Source organism: Dendrobates tinctorius, unplaced genomic scaffold, assembly GCF_039654945.1.
Source record: "Dendrobates tinctorius isolate UK_male_01 unplaced genomic scaffold, ASM3965494v1 ptg000126l, whole genome shotgun sequence".
NCBI classification, from domain to species: Eukaryota; Metazoa; Chordata; class Amphibia; order Anura; family Dendrobatidae; genus Dendrobates; species Dendrobates tinctorius.
Genome location: NW_027361794.1, coordinates 6,502,581 through 6,520,850, shown reverse-complemented (window position 1 = coordinate 6,520,850; position 18,270 = coordinate 6,502,581). Strand labels below are relative to the sequence as shown.

Sequence of the window (18,270 nt, the reverse complement as noted above, 5' to 3'; positions counted from 1 at the left end):
TGGAGAGACTGGAGCACATTTAGCAAAAGCTTTTGCTTGTGATTTATAGTGGTGACTCCGGCCCAGGGAAGCGTCTAAAGAAGAATCCAAGACACAACTAAAGTCACCTCCAATGATGATTATGCCCTCTGCAAAATATTTTATATTGTTTAAGTATTGATGGCATGTCTTAATTTGGTGACATTTAGGGAGATAGAAGTTTGCCAAAGACAACATTTATTTTGGAGTAGATAGAAATCTTATGAAACACATACCTCCCCTCCGTGTCAGACAGTGTTTCTAAAATAGTGTGCGGCAGTGATTTGTGTCGGCCTATACTCAGCACCTTAGACTTCGAAACAGCATTTGTACTGTGGCTCCATGATGAATAATGTCTGGCAGTAAATGAGGTATATGATCGCCCCTAAAGTGGGTCTCCTGAAGAAAGAGAAAATGTACGTGTAGTTTATGCATCTGATCAAACACTTCAGCTCTTTTCTCTGGAACATTAAGTCCTCTGACATTCAATGAGCAAGTTTGCAGTTGTGCCATATTATATGGAAAAAAGGAGAGGGGGAAAGGAAAAAGGATAGAAAGATTAAGAGCAAGGTGGAAGCACAGATGTTAGATAGTAACATCTACCTCTCAGTGTCTAAGAGGTATAGATTATGGATATATCGAACACAAGGAAACAGCGAAACAAGCAGAGCCCAATGTAAGTCTGTTACTGGTGGTTTTCTTTACAGGCGTAAGTCAAACTTTCAGTCCTAGGGATCCTATTAGGGAGAATCATGAAATATATAGCGAGTAAAGTAATACAGCCAGATATTACCGTAATATAATGTGAGCTCAACGTATATGCCATTCTAAGATCTTATATGAACTGAGACATTCCATACAGTGGGAGAGAGGAACATAAAACTCTATTAAACTATATGTAATTATATTCTTAAAGAAACAACCAAACATCTGCAAACTGTCTCTCTCATCAGGGAAGACAGGTTTCATTTCAGGAGCTCATATGATCGGCAGGTTCCTTTCCCATCTGACTTCATCACCATCAATTTCCTGATCCATTAAAAGTCTTATGCAACATGCTGGAATTCTTTGTGGCAATGGAGGAGCAGGTGGCCAGTCAGATATATGGATTCTGGGAATGTCCAGGGCATCACAGAATGTCCTCATGTCACTTGGATCTTTGGAAATATACAGCTGGAATGTGAAGCCCCAGGAGTACATCAGGCCATTTTCCCGGAGGGTATTAAGTAGTGGTTTCAATACCTTTCTTTTAGAAAGTATCATTATCATTCAGAAAGGATCTGTGAGCAATTGTATGCGTTTTACAATGAAATCAAAAAGCCCTAACTCTCTTGTTTTCCTCATAATGGTTTCGTTTACATTGAAAAATGTGTGACAGATAATGTCTATTGGACTCTCAGAATCTGAGCCATGATTGTCTAGTGTGTGGTGCATCCTATCGATCTCCAGCTCCTTATCAATAGGATCACCAAGGATATTATTGAATAACGTGACCAGTGTTTGCATAATCATTTGTGTATTGATGCTTTCAGGTATACCCCTTATCCAGATATCATTGTGATTTTCTTTGTCAACAACCATGTAATGCTAAGTAAGATATGATTTTGTGCAACATTCCAGAAACTCCCATTGTTACACTACTGATGAGAAATCTTGCCTGTCACTCGCTGCACATGTGATCCTCCTCGCCCCTCCTTAGCAGCTGTGTGTGTCTCCCCTGCCTGCTGGTAATAGGACACCAGCCATTTCCTGTGCAGCTAAGGAATGTTGATTAGCTAAGGGAAAGAATGTCTTTGTTTGAAGCCATGAGGCTGGATACAGGTATGGGGAATATTAAAAGAAGCTCTAGCATGCACCTCGCTTGCGGCAGAGTTATAAAAATCACATCTCTGTGTAGGGCACGAAACCAACGTTCTGACCCATAATTTTCACGGTTCTATCACCCCCAGAAACTGAGATATGGATTACTTCTGAATGGTGTGTCATAACTACTGCATGTTTGATTTTGAATTATTGTATTCAACAAACTACAAAGAATGCTACCATGTGCGTGTCTATACGAGGTACCTTCGGCGAGATATCATTATTATAAGTTTTGTAGCTAAATTGTAACTTCAAGAGTAGGGGGGGCTGACCCTCTCCAGACTGCCCCTCCCGTGATGTCACACAGCAGAGGCTATAAGGCATTCCCTTGAAAAAACAGTCAGTCGAGCTGCAGAGTCCGTGCTGTCAAGAACCCCAGATGAGTGGAGGCGTGTGGCTGCCTGCCCCTCCCCCGGCCACATGGTTAGCCTAAAAACCAACTAAGCAACTGTAAATTTGATTTCGGCTTTCAATCCCGTTTATTTTATATTTGCAATGTACATATCTAATGTCTCAACTTTGTAACAACTTTTATCTGTGTAATCACTGCCCTCCTTTTGGGAATAAATCATAACATTTATTAGTCTGACTCCATGCTCTAAGAAACGAACTTATGCGCCTTTAAGATAATTACGCTACCTATTGGGTTGGCTTTGAACCCCTCTATTAAGTCTATAACTTAAGCAGAGGAGTAAGGAGCTGGTGGCAGCATGGTGTGTTTTGGTTGGATGGGCTAGCTGGCACTGACAGAAGGGTTTTATAAGCTGTTTTGGTGGCTGCGGCCAAATCATTGATAATTCCCTCACTGCAGCGGTCTAATCGCCCGTGCACAACAAGCAGCCCGTCCGGCGACTAATTATCCTAGGTGTAGCCAAATGACGAGAGGGGAACAGCATCCACTCCAGGTGAAGTAATAAATATCTTTTATTCCGACAAAGGTAGATACAACGTTTCGACCATAAGGTCTTTATCAAGCAGAGGGATACAATGAGCGTCATGTTGCCTCCATCCCTAAAATTTCTAAGACAGCAGTCTATTGCAAGGTCAAGCAGCAGACATTTGGGACAACAAAGATACAGACCGGAAGAGGGCAAAAATGACTCTCCACTGATCAGGATGACAGTCATCTTATTCGAATGTCACTCGGCAACTGCAGGATGACATCAAGTGAGCTACAAAACGAATGGCAAATGGCAGCTCGGGTGAAGTGCATGACAAGAACAGATCGTAACAGGCTCCTAGAGGCAGGGCTCAAGTCATGCAAAGGTAGAAAAAAGCCTTTCATCAATGAGAAGCAAAGGAGAGCCAGGCTGAAGTTTGCCAAAGACCATAAGGATTAGACCATAGAGGACTGGAGTAAGGTAATCTTTTCTGATGAGTCTAATTTTCAGCTTTTCCCAATATCTGGTTGTCTAATGGTTAGACAGAGACCTGGAGAGGCATACAAGCCACAGTGTCTTGCACCCACTGTGAAATTTGGTGGAGGATCGGTGATGATCTGGGGATGCATCAGCAAGGCTGGAATTGGGCAGGTTAATATTTGCAAAGGACATATGAATCAAGCCACATACAAGGTTATCCTGGAAAAACAGTTGATTTCTTCTGCTCAGGCAATGTTCCCCAACACTGAGTACTGGTTTTTCCAGTGGGACAATGCGCCATGCCACACAGCTAGGTCAATGTGTGGATGAAGGACCACCACATCAAATCCCTGTCAAGGCCAGCCCAATCTCCAGACCTGAAACCCATTGAAAACCTCTGGAATGTAATCAAGGGGAAGATGGATAGTCACAAGACATCAAACAAAGAAATGCTTACATTTTTATACCAGGAGTGGCATTAGGTCACCCAAAAGCAGCGTGAATGACTGTTGAAAAGCAAGCCATTATGCATGAAAGCTGTGATTAAAAATCATCATTATTCCACAAAATTTAGATTTCTGAACTCTTCCTGAGTTAAAACATTAGTATTGTTGTTTCTAAATGATTATGAACTTATTTGCTTAGCATTATTTGATGTCTGCAAGCACTGCATTTTTTTGTTATTTTGACCATTTCTCATTTTATGAAAATAAATACAAAATTTAGTGCTTGGAAATTCGAAGACATATTTCAATAGTTTATAGAATAAAAGAGCAAATTACATTTTACTCAAAAATATACTTATAAAGAGAAAAATCAGACAAATTGAAAATTTTGCAGTGGTCTCTTAATTTTTGCCAGAGCTGTATATTGTTCCATGTCTTGTTTAGTAGGGATAGATGCAATATGAAATACAAATCAATTATGGCATTCCCGATATCAGAATCCCCTGTGCCTTGGGAGGAGGGGAGGAAAAGTTGTTTGTGACGCAAACATTGCTCAGTATGTAGGCATCTGTGAGAACACAAGGAGATTTGTGGATCTGTTTTCTTGTGAGATCAACATTAAGAAAGGAGAAATTGCAGGACTTACAGGCCTGAGCTGTCTTCCTTTATGTGGGTTAAGAGTGCTTCTTTTTCCAAGCTGAGGCAGTAATGGCACTGAAGTGCGAAGATGAGCCCTTCGAAAAGAAATGCGGGAACGCGAATCGCAAAACCAATTGATAAGCGCTGGCATGGAAGGAGAGTATGAATGTTTTTATTTTAAAGAGACCAAACATGAGAAAAGAGAAGGTACAATTTTTGGTTAAAACAACATTCTGAAGATGAAAAAGGTTTCTCCCGTGTGAATTCTCTGAAGTTTATTAAGAGTTAATTTCCATGTAAAACATTTCCCGCATTAAGAGCATGAAAAAAGCTTCTCCCCGTGTGACTGCTCTGATGGCTAAGAAGAGATGATTTATTCTCAAAACATTTTCCACATTCTAAGCATGAAAAAGGCTTCTCCCCTGTGCGAGTTCTATGGTGGCTATCAAGATGTCCTTTCTTGTTAAAACATTTCCCACACTGTGAACAGGAAAAAGAACCCACACAGTGGAGAAACCTATGGTGGCTATCAAAACCCGCTTTACTGTGAAAACATTTAGAACATTCTGAACAGGAAACTGACTTATCCCCTGCGTGAGTTCTCTGATGTTTGATAAGACCTGATTTATCTGTAAAACATTTCCCACATTCTGAACATGAAAATGGCTTCTCCCCTGTGTGAGTTCTCTGGTGTGTGACAAGATTTGATTTCTGGTTAAAACATTTTCCACATTCTGAACATGAAAATGGCTTCTCACCTGTGTGAATTCTCTGATGTTTGATAACACTTGATTTATTGTTAAAACATTTACAACATTCTGAACAGGAAAAAGGCTTCTCCTCTGCTGCGTGGGTTCTGTGGTGGCTATCAAGACCCTCTTTACTGTGAAAACATTTCCCACATTCTGAACAGGAAAATGGCTTCTCCCCTGTATGAGTTCTCTGATGTTTGATAAGACCTGATTTATCTGTAAAACATTTTCCACATTCTGAACATGAAAATGGCTTCTCCCCTGTGTGAGTTTTCTGATGTGTGGCAAGATTTGATTTCTGGTTAAAACATTTTCCACATTCTGGACATGAAAATGGCTTCTCCGCTGTGTGGGTTCTGTGGTGTCTATCAAGACCTGCATTACTGTGAAAACATTTCCCACATTCTGAACAGGAAAATGGCTTCTCCCCTGTGTGAGTTCTCTGATGTTTGATGAGACCTGATTTATCAGTAAAGCATTTTCCACATTCTAAACAAGAAAAAGGCTTCTCTCCTGTGTGAGTTTTATGGTGGCTATCAAGATTTGCTTTCTTGTTAAAACATTTCCCACATTCTGAACAGGAAAATGGCTTCTCCCCTGTGTGGGTTTTATGATGTGTGATAAGAATTGATTTCTGGCTAAAACATTTTCCACATTCTGAACACGAAAATGGCTTCTCCCCTGTGTGAGTTCTCTGGTGTGTGATAAGATTTGATTTATGGTTAAAACATTTCCCACACTTGGAACAAGAAAATCTATTCTCTGCTGTGTGATTTTTTTGATATTTAAGAAAAGACTTTTCGAGGGGAAAATTATTTACATATTCTGAACATGAAAATGGCTTCTTTGCTTTATCAGTTTGTTTTTTAATGCTTATTTTGTGACTTAGATTTTCCTCAGGGATCGGTAATGACTCAGAAGACAGGACCTGTTTCAAAGGATCAGATGGTAGATATTTGCGGCGAATGGATGATGGTATTGGTAGATCTGGTGTAATGGCATTTACTTCAGTTGTATCCTGTGTAATCTCAAGATCATCTGATTTAAAAACTGAAGATGTCAGGTGTCTCTCTGATCTCCTGGTACAGTCATCTGCCAAGAATAAAACTAATTATTATTTTTGAATAAAATCCTTGACATTTATATTTTTTAACATTTCTACTCAAACTATCTGTAAAAATGCAAGTTATGCTTAAAAAGTTTAATTATTCACCAAGACAATGACATTTCACAGTCTGATAGAAAACCTCATAGCATGAACCAGCAGAGCATGGTGTTCGGCTGTTTGTTCATTCTGCCTCCCAAATGTAGGTGAAAATAACAATAAAACTTCTACTCATGTCACAAAAACAAGCCCCACTCGGGTACATCATCTGACAGAGGAAAAACAGAGGTTTCTGCATTATTAGTGACTCAAAGCCTCTTGTAAAGCAGCATGATTTCCATAAACCAATTCAGCAATATCCGCTCTCCCAAAGTCAAATCTTTCCTTGACTTCTGAGCCTTGCAGTATGCCCAAACCACATTCAACATCCATGTATTTGGCCTTACTATATTGAGAAGAACCCACTTAATTTATGGTGTGTCTCCTGGAACACAATCTGGACACAATGTGATGGGTAATAAAATGGCAAATGTGCAATTTTCACTCTCCAACATCCACCAAGTGCTAATTTCCAGAAAGTGTCTGTGAAGTCAAAATAGTCACTACTTCTATAGATTAATTCCCTGAGGGTTATAATTTCCAAAATTGAGCCACTTTATTGGGTTTTCTACTGCTCTGGTTTTCTATTTTGTCATATTAGGACTTCTGTAAATGGTGTGTCACATTTTTTCTGGGATCTGCTCCTGCAACATGTTTCTGCCACCAGGCGCTGCCTTATTCATTCTGCAGGTGATGCTGGTGATGCAGGAGACATAGCAACCAGAAACTCTGGATGGAACAGGCTCTGTCCTTCCAATAAGATTAGGTTGCCTGGGACCTGTGGTACCATCCAGTCTAGCAGTATGGGATTGTGTGGTGTCCAACTGAAGTAATCTGCTTCCTGCTTCCTATTCTCTTCATACAGATATATAGCTCATTCAACTACTGCATAGATCCTGCATGTCTCCAGTCATTTCTATGCCATGTCAGCAAGCATAGCTAATGGTATATAGCTAATGGTATATAGTTTCTTCATCTTTCTCTGCTTGTCTCTTAATGCTGTAAGGTCATGTAACTTTGTCAAAGAGGTTTATGATCCATTTAGGCCTGCAAACTAGTTTATTTGTCTCTCCATTTATTGGCTCCTGCTGTATTAACTTAGTTGATTGATTGCTAATGAGGCAAACTAGTGATAGATCTAAGAACTAGCCTCCTATGTTTTCAGACATAGCTTGCGGATGCTTTTATGTAGGGGTGCATTTATGTACATTTTTTAAAGTACCTTGCAGTTATACATGGCAGTTAGACAGGGCAGGAGACAGGTAAGACATTTAAACAAACCTATTCCTAGTACATTTGGATTGCAACAAATATTCACCATATGCATTTGGTTGCTGCATTTACCCACATCCACGGTCCATGCATTAACTCTTTACATTCCATCCACATCGGCTCCTCAGTCCGGGGTAGCATCGCTAACAGGATTACTGCAGTTCTTAAGCAAGAAGCATTTAATCAGCAACCCACCGGAGGAGTGTTATTACTTACAGAAGGACTTTTGGGATCTCCAAACACAGAATCAGGGTTCACTTGTGAGACTGAGCCCGCCCTCCCCCTCTGTGGCTGTTAACCCCTACTACTTTACAAGGTAATCTTGGTTTCTTGCTCTACAATTGGCATTAAGCATCCAAAGGGATATATATGACTTTTTTAGTGTTACTTATTGTTGTTCTCTGTTCAAACTTGGTACTTTTATTGTGCTCTGGACTTTGATTTTTTTTTTTTTCTCTTCAAATCCATTTGAGTAAGACAATAGATACCAGTGACTCTAAGCGCAGTAGTAATTCATTTATCTATACAGACTTTCCCTTTGACATCTATGGTGACTGGTGTCTTTCTGCTTTTGCTGCTGGAGTCCCTATATATACTTGAGCGCCACTGAGGTTTTTATATTATAATCAGTAGATTTGGTTTCCTGTACCATCTGTGGTGCAGTGACCACTGTGTCCGCTAGGGGGTGCTGTATGGGTCATGCACAAAGGCATATCCATTGTGGTAATGGACATAGGATGGTAAATGACCCTTATGTATCCCGAGGGTGTGGCCCTGGGATGGAAGCTTGAATGAGTGTTGATCAGCAGAGGTACTGCTGAGGTTTTTTTACAATGTATCAGGGAAGGCTTCAAGATGGCTGGTGAGATGGGTGGGACTAGTCACCTACAAACCCACTCAGGGGCGTGTGTCTGAAGTAAAAGCCTATGTGTGTGGTTGTGAAGGACCTGCAATGAGATCATAGCCATGTGATGCTTTGGGCGTGGCTACGGACCATTTAAGGTGACCAGGGTAGGTCACATGAGAGAATGCCTGGATCTGATTGGTCCTTGTGGAAGGTCCCGGAAAGCCAACGAGCTAGAAGGTGCGCTACCTTGCTGAAGCGCACAGGTGGACGCCGCTGACCGTGTGTGGTCTGTGTGTAATGGCCTGTGAGCGCTGGCCAGTCCCCAGGAGGAAAGAGATGTCAGGACTGAGAAGCAGCTAAGAGGTAACCCCAGACAGAGGGGGGAATTATCTGAGAGACTGTAGAGCTTGTTTGCTTGTTAAAGCACAGCCTGTGTGAACACAGGGCTAAGGGAGCGGAGCTCCACTATGAGCATTCGTTTTTGTCTGCTGTAAGACTGTTATCATTTTCCTCATGTTGCTATGGTTTATGCTGCACAATAAACAATATGGACTATGTTATATGAAAAAGCCTGTGCCGGACCTGGTCTATCTGCAGCGAAGTGAGTGTTCCCCAATACCCTCAGTGAGCGCTAGCTTACACATCTCTACCGATGTTTCCAACATCATGTCCTCCCTCTATCTGAAACTGAACCTGTCAAAAACGGAACTCCTTCATCCCTCTACTAACCTACAGTACCTATGCCCGACATTGCCATTTCCGTGTGTGGTTCTACCATTACTCCCCAGCAACATGCCCGCTGTCTTGGGGTCATACTTGATTCAGAGCTTTCATTCACCCCCCCACATCCGATCACTGGCTTGCTCTTGCTATCTGCACCTCAAAAACTTACTTTCGACTCTGTAAAAACTCTGTTTCTTTTATTCATTCTCATCTGGACTATTTTAACTCTCTACTAATCGGTCTCCCACTTACCAAACTATCCCCTATCCAATATGTCTTCAATGCTGCAGCCAGGATCATATTCCTCATCAACCATTACACTGATGCCTCTACCTTGTGCCAGTCATTACACTGGCTACCTATCCACTGCAGAATTCAGTATAAACTTATTACCCTCGCCCACAAAGCACTCCATGGCTCAGCACCACCCCACATCTCCTCCCTTGTCTCAGTCTACCACCCTACCTGTGCTTTCCGTTCAGCAAATGATCTGAGATTAACATGCTCAATAATCAGAATCTCCCACTCCTGTCTCCAAAACTTTACACATGCTGCGCCAATTTTTTGGAATGCACTACCCAGGTTAATTTGATTAATCCCCAATACCTATAATTTTAATTGTGCCCTATAAACACATTTCTTCAGACTGGCCTACTGACTCAACACAATAATCTAGCTATCCCTGTGTTACCCATTCAAAATTTTTACCAAAACCAGGTTCCTCGTATGATGTTCTCATACACTTTATGCATTTAATAGCCCTCTGTGTCTGGACTGTGACATACTTACGTTAAACTAGAAGAAGAGGGGATAGGAAGAAAAACAGACACGAACATGAAGCCAGAAAAATATTGATGAAGGATATGAGTTGTGGTAAAGAAAACCCAAGACAACATACTCGGAAGGGAGGTAAGAACATTTCTAAAACAATCCACAGGTAGGAGATTGGAACAAAAGAAAATCCTCTAAACTGCATGCTCGCAAACGCCAGAAGCCTGATAAACAAGATGAAAGAACTAGAAGCAGAAATATCTACGGGTAACTATGACAAATGGGAATAACTAATACATGGTTAGATGAAAGCTATGACTGGGCAGTTAACTTACAGGGTTACAGTCTGTTTAGAAAGGATCGTAAAAATCAGAGAGGAGGAGGGGTTTATCTTTATGTAGAGTCTTGTCTAAAGTCCACTTTAAGGGAGGATATTAGCGAAGGGAATGAGGATGTCAAATCCACATGGGTCGAAATACATGGAGGGAAAAATAGTAACAAAGCTCTCATTGTGTTCTGTTACAAACCCCCAAATATAACAGAAACAATGGAAAGTCTACTACTAAGGCAGATAGATGAGGTCCTTGTTATCGCGAACTTTAACTACCCAGATATTAACTATGAATCAGAGACTTGTGAAACCCAGAAAGGCAACAGGTCTCTGCTAATAACCAAGAAAAATCTTTCACAATGGTGCAGAATCCAACCAGAGGAGCAGCACTTTTAGACCTAATACTATCTAATAGACCCGACAGAATAACAAATCTGCAGGTCGTCGGGCATCTAGGAAATAGCGACCACAATATTGTACGGTTTCACTTGTCTTTCGCTAGGGGGACTGGTCAGGGAGTCACAAAAACACTGAACTTTAGGAAGTCAAAGTTTGACCAGCTTAGAGATGCCCTTAATCTGGTTGACTGGGACAATGTCCTCAGAAATAAGAATACAGAAAATAAATGGGAAATGTTTAAGAATATCCTTAATAGGGACTGTAAGCGGTTTATAGCTTGTGGGAATAAAAGGACAAGAAATAGGAAAAACCCAATGTGGCTAAACGAAGAAGTAAGGCTGGTTTCACATTCGCGCTTTTTAAGCGCACGCACGGCCGGGGGTAGCTCCGCCCCCGAGCTGGCTCTCTGCCCGGCGTGCCCGCCCCTTCCTTGTAGCGCCGCCTCCTAGCGCACAGCGGCGCCTGCGATCGGCGCACCCTATCTTTAGCATAGGGTGCGCAGATCGTGCGCAGGCCGTGCGCTAGTTGCGCTTTGACCTGCGCTGCGCACTTTTGACGGTGCGCCGTGCGCGCCAAAATCCGAAAAGTTTGATTTTGGCGCGCACAGCGCACCGTCAAAAGTGCGCAGCGCAGGTCAAAGCGCAACTAGCGCACGGCCTGCGCACGATCTGCGCACCCTATGCTAAAGATAGGGTGCGCCAATCGCAGGCGCCGCTGTGCGCTAGGAGGCGGCGCTACAAGGAAGGGGCGGGCACGCCGGGCAGAGAGACGGCTCGGGGGCGGAGCTACCCTCGGCCGTGCGTGCGCTTAAAAAGCGCGAATGTGAAACCAGCCTTAGAGGGGCAATTACCAGTAAAAAGAAAGCATTTACACTACTAAAGCAGGATGGCACCGTTGAAGCTCTAAAAAACTATAGGGAGAAAAATACTTTATCTAAAAAACTAATTAAAGCTGCCAAAAAGGAAACCGAGAAGCACATTGCTAAGGAGAGTAAAACTAATCCCAAGCTGTTCTTCAACTATATCAATAGTAAAAGAATCAAAAGTGAAAGTGTAGGCCCCTCAAAAAATTGTGAGAAAAGAATGGCTGTAGATGATGAGGAAAAACTGATATATTAAACACCTTCTTCTCCACGGTAGTCACGGTGTAAAATAAAATGCTAGGTGAAATACCAAGAGACAAAGAAATCCCAATATTAACCCCTTAATGACCAGAGCTTTTTTCGGTTTTGCGTTTTCGTTTTTTGCTCCCCTTCTTCCCAGAGCCATAATTTTTTAATTTATCCGTCAATATGGCCATGTGAGGGCTTATTTTTTTGCGGGATGAGTTGTAATTATGAACTACACCATTGGTTTTGCCATGTAGTGTACTCAAAAATGGGAAAAAAATTGCATGCGTGGTGAAATTGCAAAAAAAGTGCAATCCCACACTTGTTTTTTGTTTGGCTTTTTTGGTAAGTTCACTAAATGCTAAAACTGACCTGCCATTATGATTCGCCAGGTGATTATGAGTTCATAGACACCAAACATGTATAGGTTCTCTTTTATCTAAGTGGTGAAAAAAAATTCCAAAGTTTGCTAAAAAAAGCACAATTTTCCGAGACCCGTAGCGTCTCCATTTTTCCTGATCTCGGGTCGGGTGAAAGATTATTTTTTGCGTATCGAGCTGACATTTTTAATGATATCACTTTTGTGTAGATACTTTCTTCTGATCGCCCGTTATTGCATTTTAATGCAATGTCGTGGTGACCAAAAAACATAATTGTGGTATTTTGATTTTTTTTCTCACTACGCCGTTTAGCGATCAGGTTAATGTTTTTTCTATTGCTAGATCGGGCAATTCTGAACGCAGCGATACCAAATATGTGTAGGTTTGATTTTTTTTTAATGTTTTATTTTGATTGGGGCGAAAGGGCCTACATGTAGCAGAAATACAGCATTGCTATGAGCGCTGACCACAGTGTGGCGCTCATAGCAATCAAAATGAAGAAATGGTCTATGAGACCTCTGGTTGTCATGGGAACGCTTTGCTGACCCCCGATCATGTGACGGGGGGCGGTGGTGCACTCATTTCCAGCCACACGCCGGAATTACTAGTTAAATGCCCGTTGTCAGTGTTTGACAGCTTGATTTAACTAGTTAATAGGTGTGGGCGGATCGCGATTCCACTCTATTGCGGGCACATGTCAGCTGTTTATAACAGCTGACAAGTCGTGTCTTTGAGGTGGGCTCACCGCCAGAGCCCATCTCAAAGCAGGGGATACTGACTGCTGATGTACTATCCCGTCAGCGTTCAGTAAGGGGGTAAGGGTCACGAATCTAACCCAAGAAGAGGTGCAAAACCAGTTAAATACGATTAAAACAGATAAATCTCTGGGTCCAGATGGCATACACCCATGATTACTAAGAAAACTAAGTAATGTAATAGACAAACCATTATTTCTTATATTTAGGGACTCTATAGCAACGGGGTCTGTTCCACAGGACTGGCGCATAGCAAATATGGTACCAATATTCAAAAAGGCTCTAAAAGTGAACCTGGAAATTATAGGCCAGTAAGTCTAACCTCTATTGTTGGTAAAATATTTGAAGGGTTTCTGAGGGATGTTATTCCGGATTATCTCAATGAGAATAACTGTGTAACTCCATATCAGCATGGGTTTATGAGGAATCGCTCCTGTCAAACCAATCTAATCAGTTTTTATGAAGAGGTAAGCTATAGACTGGACAAAGGTGAGTCATTGGATGTGATATATTTTGATTTTTCCAAAGCGTTTGATACCGTGCCACACAAGAGGTTGGTATACAAAATGAGAATGCTGGGTCTGGGGGAAAATGTGTGTAAATGGGTAAGTAACTGGCGTAGTGATAGAAAGCAGAGGGTGGTTATAAATGGTATATTCTCTAACTAGGTCGCTGTGACCAGTGGGGTACCACAGGGGTCAGTGTTGGGACCTCTTCTCTTCTACATATTTATTAGCGATCTGGTAGAAGGTTTACACAGTAAAATATCGATATTTGCAGATGATACAAAACTATGTAAAGCAGTTAATACAAGAAAAGATAGTATTCTGCTACAGATGGATCTGGATAAGTTGGAAACTTGGGCCGAAAGGTGGCAAATGGGGTTTGATAACATCAGGAATTATGACGCAATGTCAAATGCAATAATAAAGGACGTGTTGCATTTTGGTGCGGTCGCCGCACCATCAAAACGACGCATGCGGAGGCATCCGCATACATCGACACGGCCTGTGTACCTAATGCAAAAGATAAGGTACCCAGGCCGCATGCCGATGGAGGCGGAGGTGACCTGAGGAGGTGCGGCCGGGGGCAGAGCTTCACAGAGGAATTCCGCATACCTCCACAGCTCCTCCATATGCTAGTGTGAAACTAGCCTTAGTGATCGGACCCAAAGAGTGGTCGTAAATGGCTGCACATGCAGTTGGAAGAATGTCTCAAGTGGGGTACCACAGGGCGGTGTCCTGGGTCCTGTATTGTTCAACATCTTTATCAACGATTTAGATGAAGGAATTGAGGGTAAACTGATTAAATTTGCTGATGACACAAGGTTAGGAGGGATAGCTAATACTAGAAAAGAGAAGAGGATTCAAAAAAGATATAAAACTGGAGCAGTGGGCAGCAACTAACAGAATGTTTTTTTAACAGGGAAAAATGCAAAGTACTACATCTGGGCAATAAAAATGAAAAAAGCATATACAGAATGGGAGGAATAGGGGTAAGCAACAGCACACGTGAAAAAGACTTGGGTATATTAATAGATCAGCTGCAAAAAAGGCAAATACAATTCTAGGATATATTAACATAAGCATTCAGACTAGATCACGTGAAGTCATTACTACCCTCTACTCCTCTTTGGTCAGATCTCATCTGGAATATTGTGTCCAGTTTTGGGCACCACATTTTAAAAAAGACATCAACAAACTGGAGCAAGTTCAGAGAAGAGTGACCAGAATGGTGACCGGTCTGCAAACCATGTCCTGTGAGGAACGGTTGCAGGATTTGGGAATGTTTAGCTTGCAAAAGAGAAGACTGAGAGGAGACATAATAGCTGTCTACAAATGTCTGAAGGGCTGTCCCATTGTAGAAGGATCATCTTTATTCTCATTTGCACAAGGAAAGACTAGAAGCAATGGAATGAAACAGAATGGGAGGAGACACAGATTAGATATTAGAAAAAACTTTTTGACAGTTAGGGTGAGCAATGAGTGGAACAGGCTGCCATGAGAGGTGGCGAGTTCTCCTTCAATAGAAATCTTCAGAGTCTAGATAGACATCTGTATGGGATGATTTAGTGAATCCTGCTTTGAGCAGGGGGTTGGACCAGATGGCCCAGGAGGTCCCTTCCAACTCTACCACTCTAGGATTCTAGGGTATAAGGCTATGAACCCCATTTAGGAAGTTGTCTTTCTGCCTGGGGATCAGCTGTGGCAAGCTGTGCATTTTGACCTGCCACTCCCCATTGACTGATAAGTGCAAGATATCATTTTAAACCATTCTTATTTTGTAATTGTCTGTATGTACTGTAATTGTCTCGTTTGTAACTTTTTTTATATTTTTGTAAACACTGCCTATCTTTTCTGGAATAAAACTATGAAACTTTACTAGCTTCCTTTTCCTTTAACTAAGCGTATTGCCACGTCCTATGTGCTAAAACTACGCTACTGTTGGGTTGGCTCCTGACCCGATATTGATTTTAATATCAGAACTAGGAGCTGGTGGCAGCAAAGTGTGTTCTGGGGTATTTGGGGAGTCTCTGGTAGTGATGGACGGAGGTTATTATGTGTGTATTACCCACCTGAGACTGGGGACATACATACCGCCCTCCCTGCAGAGTGCCCAATAGCCAGTACATGACCAGGCAGCTTTTGGTGACTATTTATCCTAGCTGTAGTTCCCTGACTGACCTGAGGGTAAGTGGGGGTGCCAGAGAGATGCAAGTTTCAAAACAGTAACTCAAAGTGGGATCATAAAATAGGATCCCTGACAAACAATGATAAATGTAAGGTTATACACATGGGAAGAAAGAATCAATATCACCATTACACACTGAACGGTAAACCACTGGGTAAATCTGACATGGAGAAGGACTTGTGTATCCTAGTTAATGATAAACTTACCTGGAGCAGCTCGTACCAGGCAGCGGCTGACAAGGCAACCAGGATCATGGGGTGCATTAAATGAGGTCTGAGTACACATGATGAGAGCATTATACTGCCTCTGTACAAATCTCTGGTTAGACTGCACATGGAGTACTGTGTACAGTTTTGGGCACCAGTGCTCAGGAAGGATATAATGAAACTACAGCGAGTACAAAGGAGGGCAACAAAATTAATAAAGGGGACGGGGAACTACAATACAAGAGAGATTAGCAAAATTAGGATTATTTAGTCTAGAAAAAAGGCGACTGACAGTACATTCTAATAACCATGTACAAGTATATAGGGGACGATGCAAATATCTCTCCGAGGATCTGTTTACACCAAGGAAGGTGATGGTCACAAGTGGGCATTCTCTGCGTCTAGAGGAGATATGGTTTTTCCACCAACATAGAAGAGGATTCTTTACTGCTATGGCTGTGAGAATATGTAATTCCCTGCCTGAGGAGGTGGTGATGGCGAACTCAGTCGAGGGGTTCAAGAGAGACCTGGATGTCTTCCTGGAGCGTAACAATATTGTATCTTACAGTTATTAGGTTCTTTAGAAGGACGTAGATTTGGGGATTTATTCTGACGGAATATAGGCTGAACTGGATGGACAAATGACAAATGTCTTTTTTCGGCCTTGCTAACTATGTTACATGAACACCCGATTTCTTACATTATGGCTGGAGCAATTGTTACCATCCACCTTTCATGTCCCACCTATTTCCTCATAGATTGTAAGCTTGCGAGCAGGGCACTCACTCCTTTTGGTATCTGTTTATCTATGTGTTTATTGTTATGCTGCAATGTCTATTGTCTGTACCTTTAAAAAGTAAAGTGCTGCGGAATATGTTGGCGCTATAGAAATAAAATTATTATTATCCCTGCTTCAGCCAATTGGAAAGCACCACGCCCTACTAAAACTTGAAGCATATTGCCGGAAGCTGCCAGAAACAGCCTTGTTCTCCTCTGGTTCAGCCATCTGTGCTCAGCTCCCGGCTTGTGTATTTGTTTCCTGTTGCCTACTCTTGCATCTTCTGATTTTGTATTTTTTCTGACATCCTAGTTGTGACCCGGCTATCTGACCATTCTTCTTGCCATGTCACACCACAGAACATCAAGTAAATTTAGAGCTCGGGCAATATTTTCCATTAAATTAGTTTCTTTAAAAAGTATTAGACATTCAAGACGACTCTTTATAATATTGAAGAGATGCGGTGTCTTCAAATTTAGATCTTGGGCATTTGGAAGAGGCAAAGGAGACCTTTTTTTAAAGACTACCATGAAGTTACAGGCTCACATAAGTGAGGCAGGCCAAGTCCAGCACAGCTCATACAAAATGAAAAACCGTAAACAAATAGACATAGAACAAAAAAACATGTTACATCCTCAACAACAACGGAGTATGAGGGGCAAGCTCCAATACTAAACAGGACTTTCACTCATTTATGGTGGACCATTGGAGCTACTATGAGTCCTGACCAGAAGAGTAGGGAAAGTATTAGTGCTCCCCATTTCAGGAGAGATTGTGCAGTAATCTGAATTCCTTAGAATTGAAAACATAACACTGGTCAACACAAAAAAAAATCATCAGCAAAGGTCGTACGTCTGTTTTATGGAGTTTGATGTACTGAATCCAAAAATATGCTTAGTTTTGCTCTATCACATACAGTTTCTTAGACAGAAGTATTTTTGTTTTCAATGTCTGTGGTTTTTCCTATGCTATTCCCATTTCTTTGCTTGTCTTACTTAACTGTGAATTTTCTTACAGGGTCAACATCAGTAAAGATTTTAGATATTTAGTGGGGAAATATCTACATATAGTCGGTCGGCTCATCACATTTTTTTTTGGTTTGTCACCACCATTGAACTGAACTTGCTCTACTGTTTGATCTGATTTAAAAGAGAAAAATGCCCCAACAGTGTATCAGTCATCCAAACAAATTCTGCTATGTGTGTGGTTCTTTTATACCAAAAGGCCAAGTACGTTCAATCACTCATGATATTAAAAAGATGTACCAGATGTACTTTAAGTGTCCACTTGATCAAGACAAAAGTTGGGCCCCTCATGTGATATGCTCAAGTTGTTCAAATGGTCTTCGTGACGGGTGGAATATGAGGAAAGTGGCTATGTCATTCTCTGTTCCCGTGATTTGGAAATGACCCAAAAATAATAGTGATGACTGCTACTTTTGTTTTGTGAAAACTGAAGGGCTTTTCTACAAAGAACAAACATAAGATTTATTACCCTGAACTTGAATCTGTGATTAGGCCAGTTTCACATGATGGTACCTTGCCAGTTCCTGTACCATCGTTGTCTGGGTTGCATGAATATGAAGTAGAATATGAAGACTATGGAGCTGAATCTACTGGCGAAGACAAGGAGACCTCAAGTCAAGATGAGTATGTACCTGATGGAGCAGCCAGAACGCTTTACTCAACATGAATTAAATGATCTCATCAGAGACCTTCCATTGTCA

The 18,270-nt window shown here is 41.6% G+C and overlaps 1 protein-coding gene across 2 annotated transcripts in view; it reads right to left on the bottom strand.

Annotated features, from left to right (window-relative positions):
- Nucleotides 1–4,477: 4,477 nt before the first annotated feature.
- LOC141047230 (uncharacterized) overlaps nucleotides 4,478–18,270 on the bottom strand; it is a 218,053-nt gene continuing 204,260 nt past the window's right edge. For both annotated transcript variants that reach the window (XM_073542191.1, XM_073542192.1), the window contains exon 7: nucleotides 4,478–6,171. In XM_073542191.1, coding sequence (XP_073398292.1) covers nucleotides 4,613–6,171 — 1,559 coding nt within the window. In that variant the 3' untranslated portion in view covers nucleotides 4,478–4,612. The remainder of the gene's footprint in view (nucleotides 6,172–18,270) is intronic.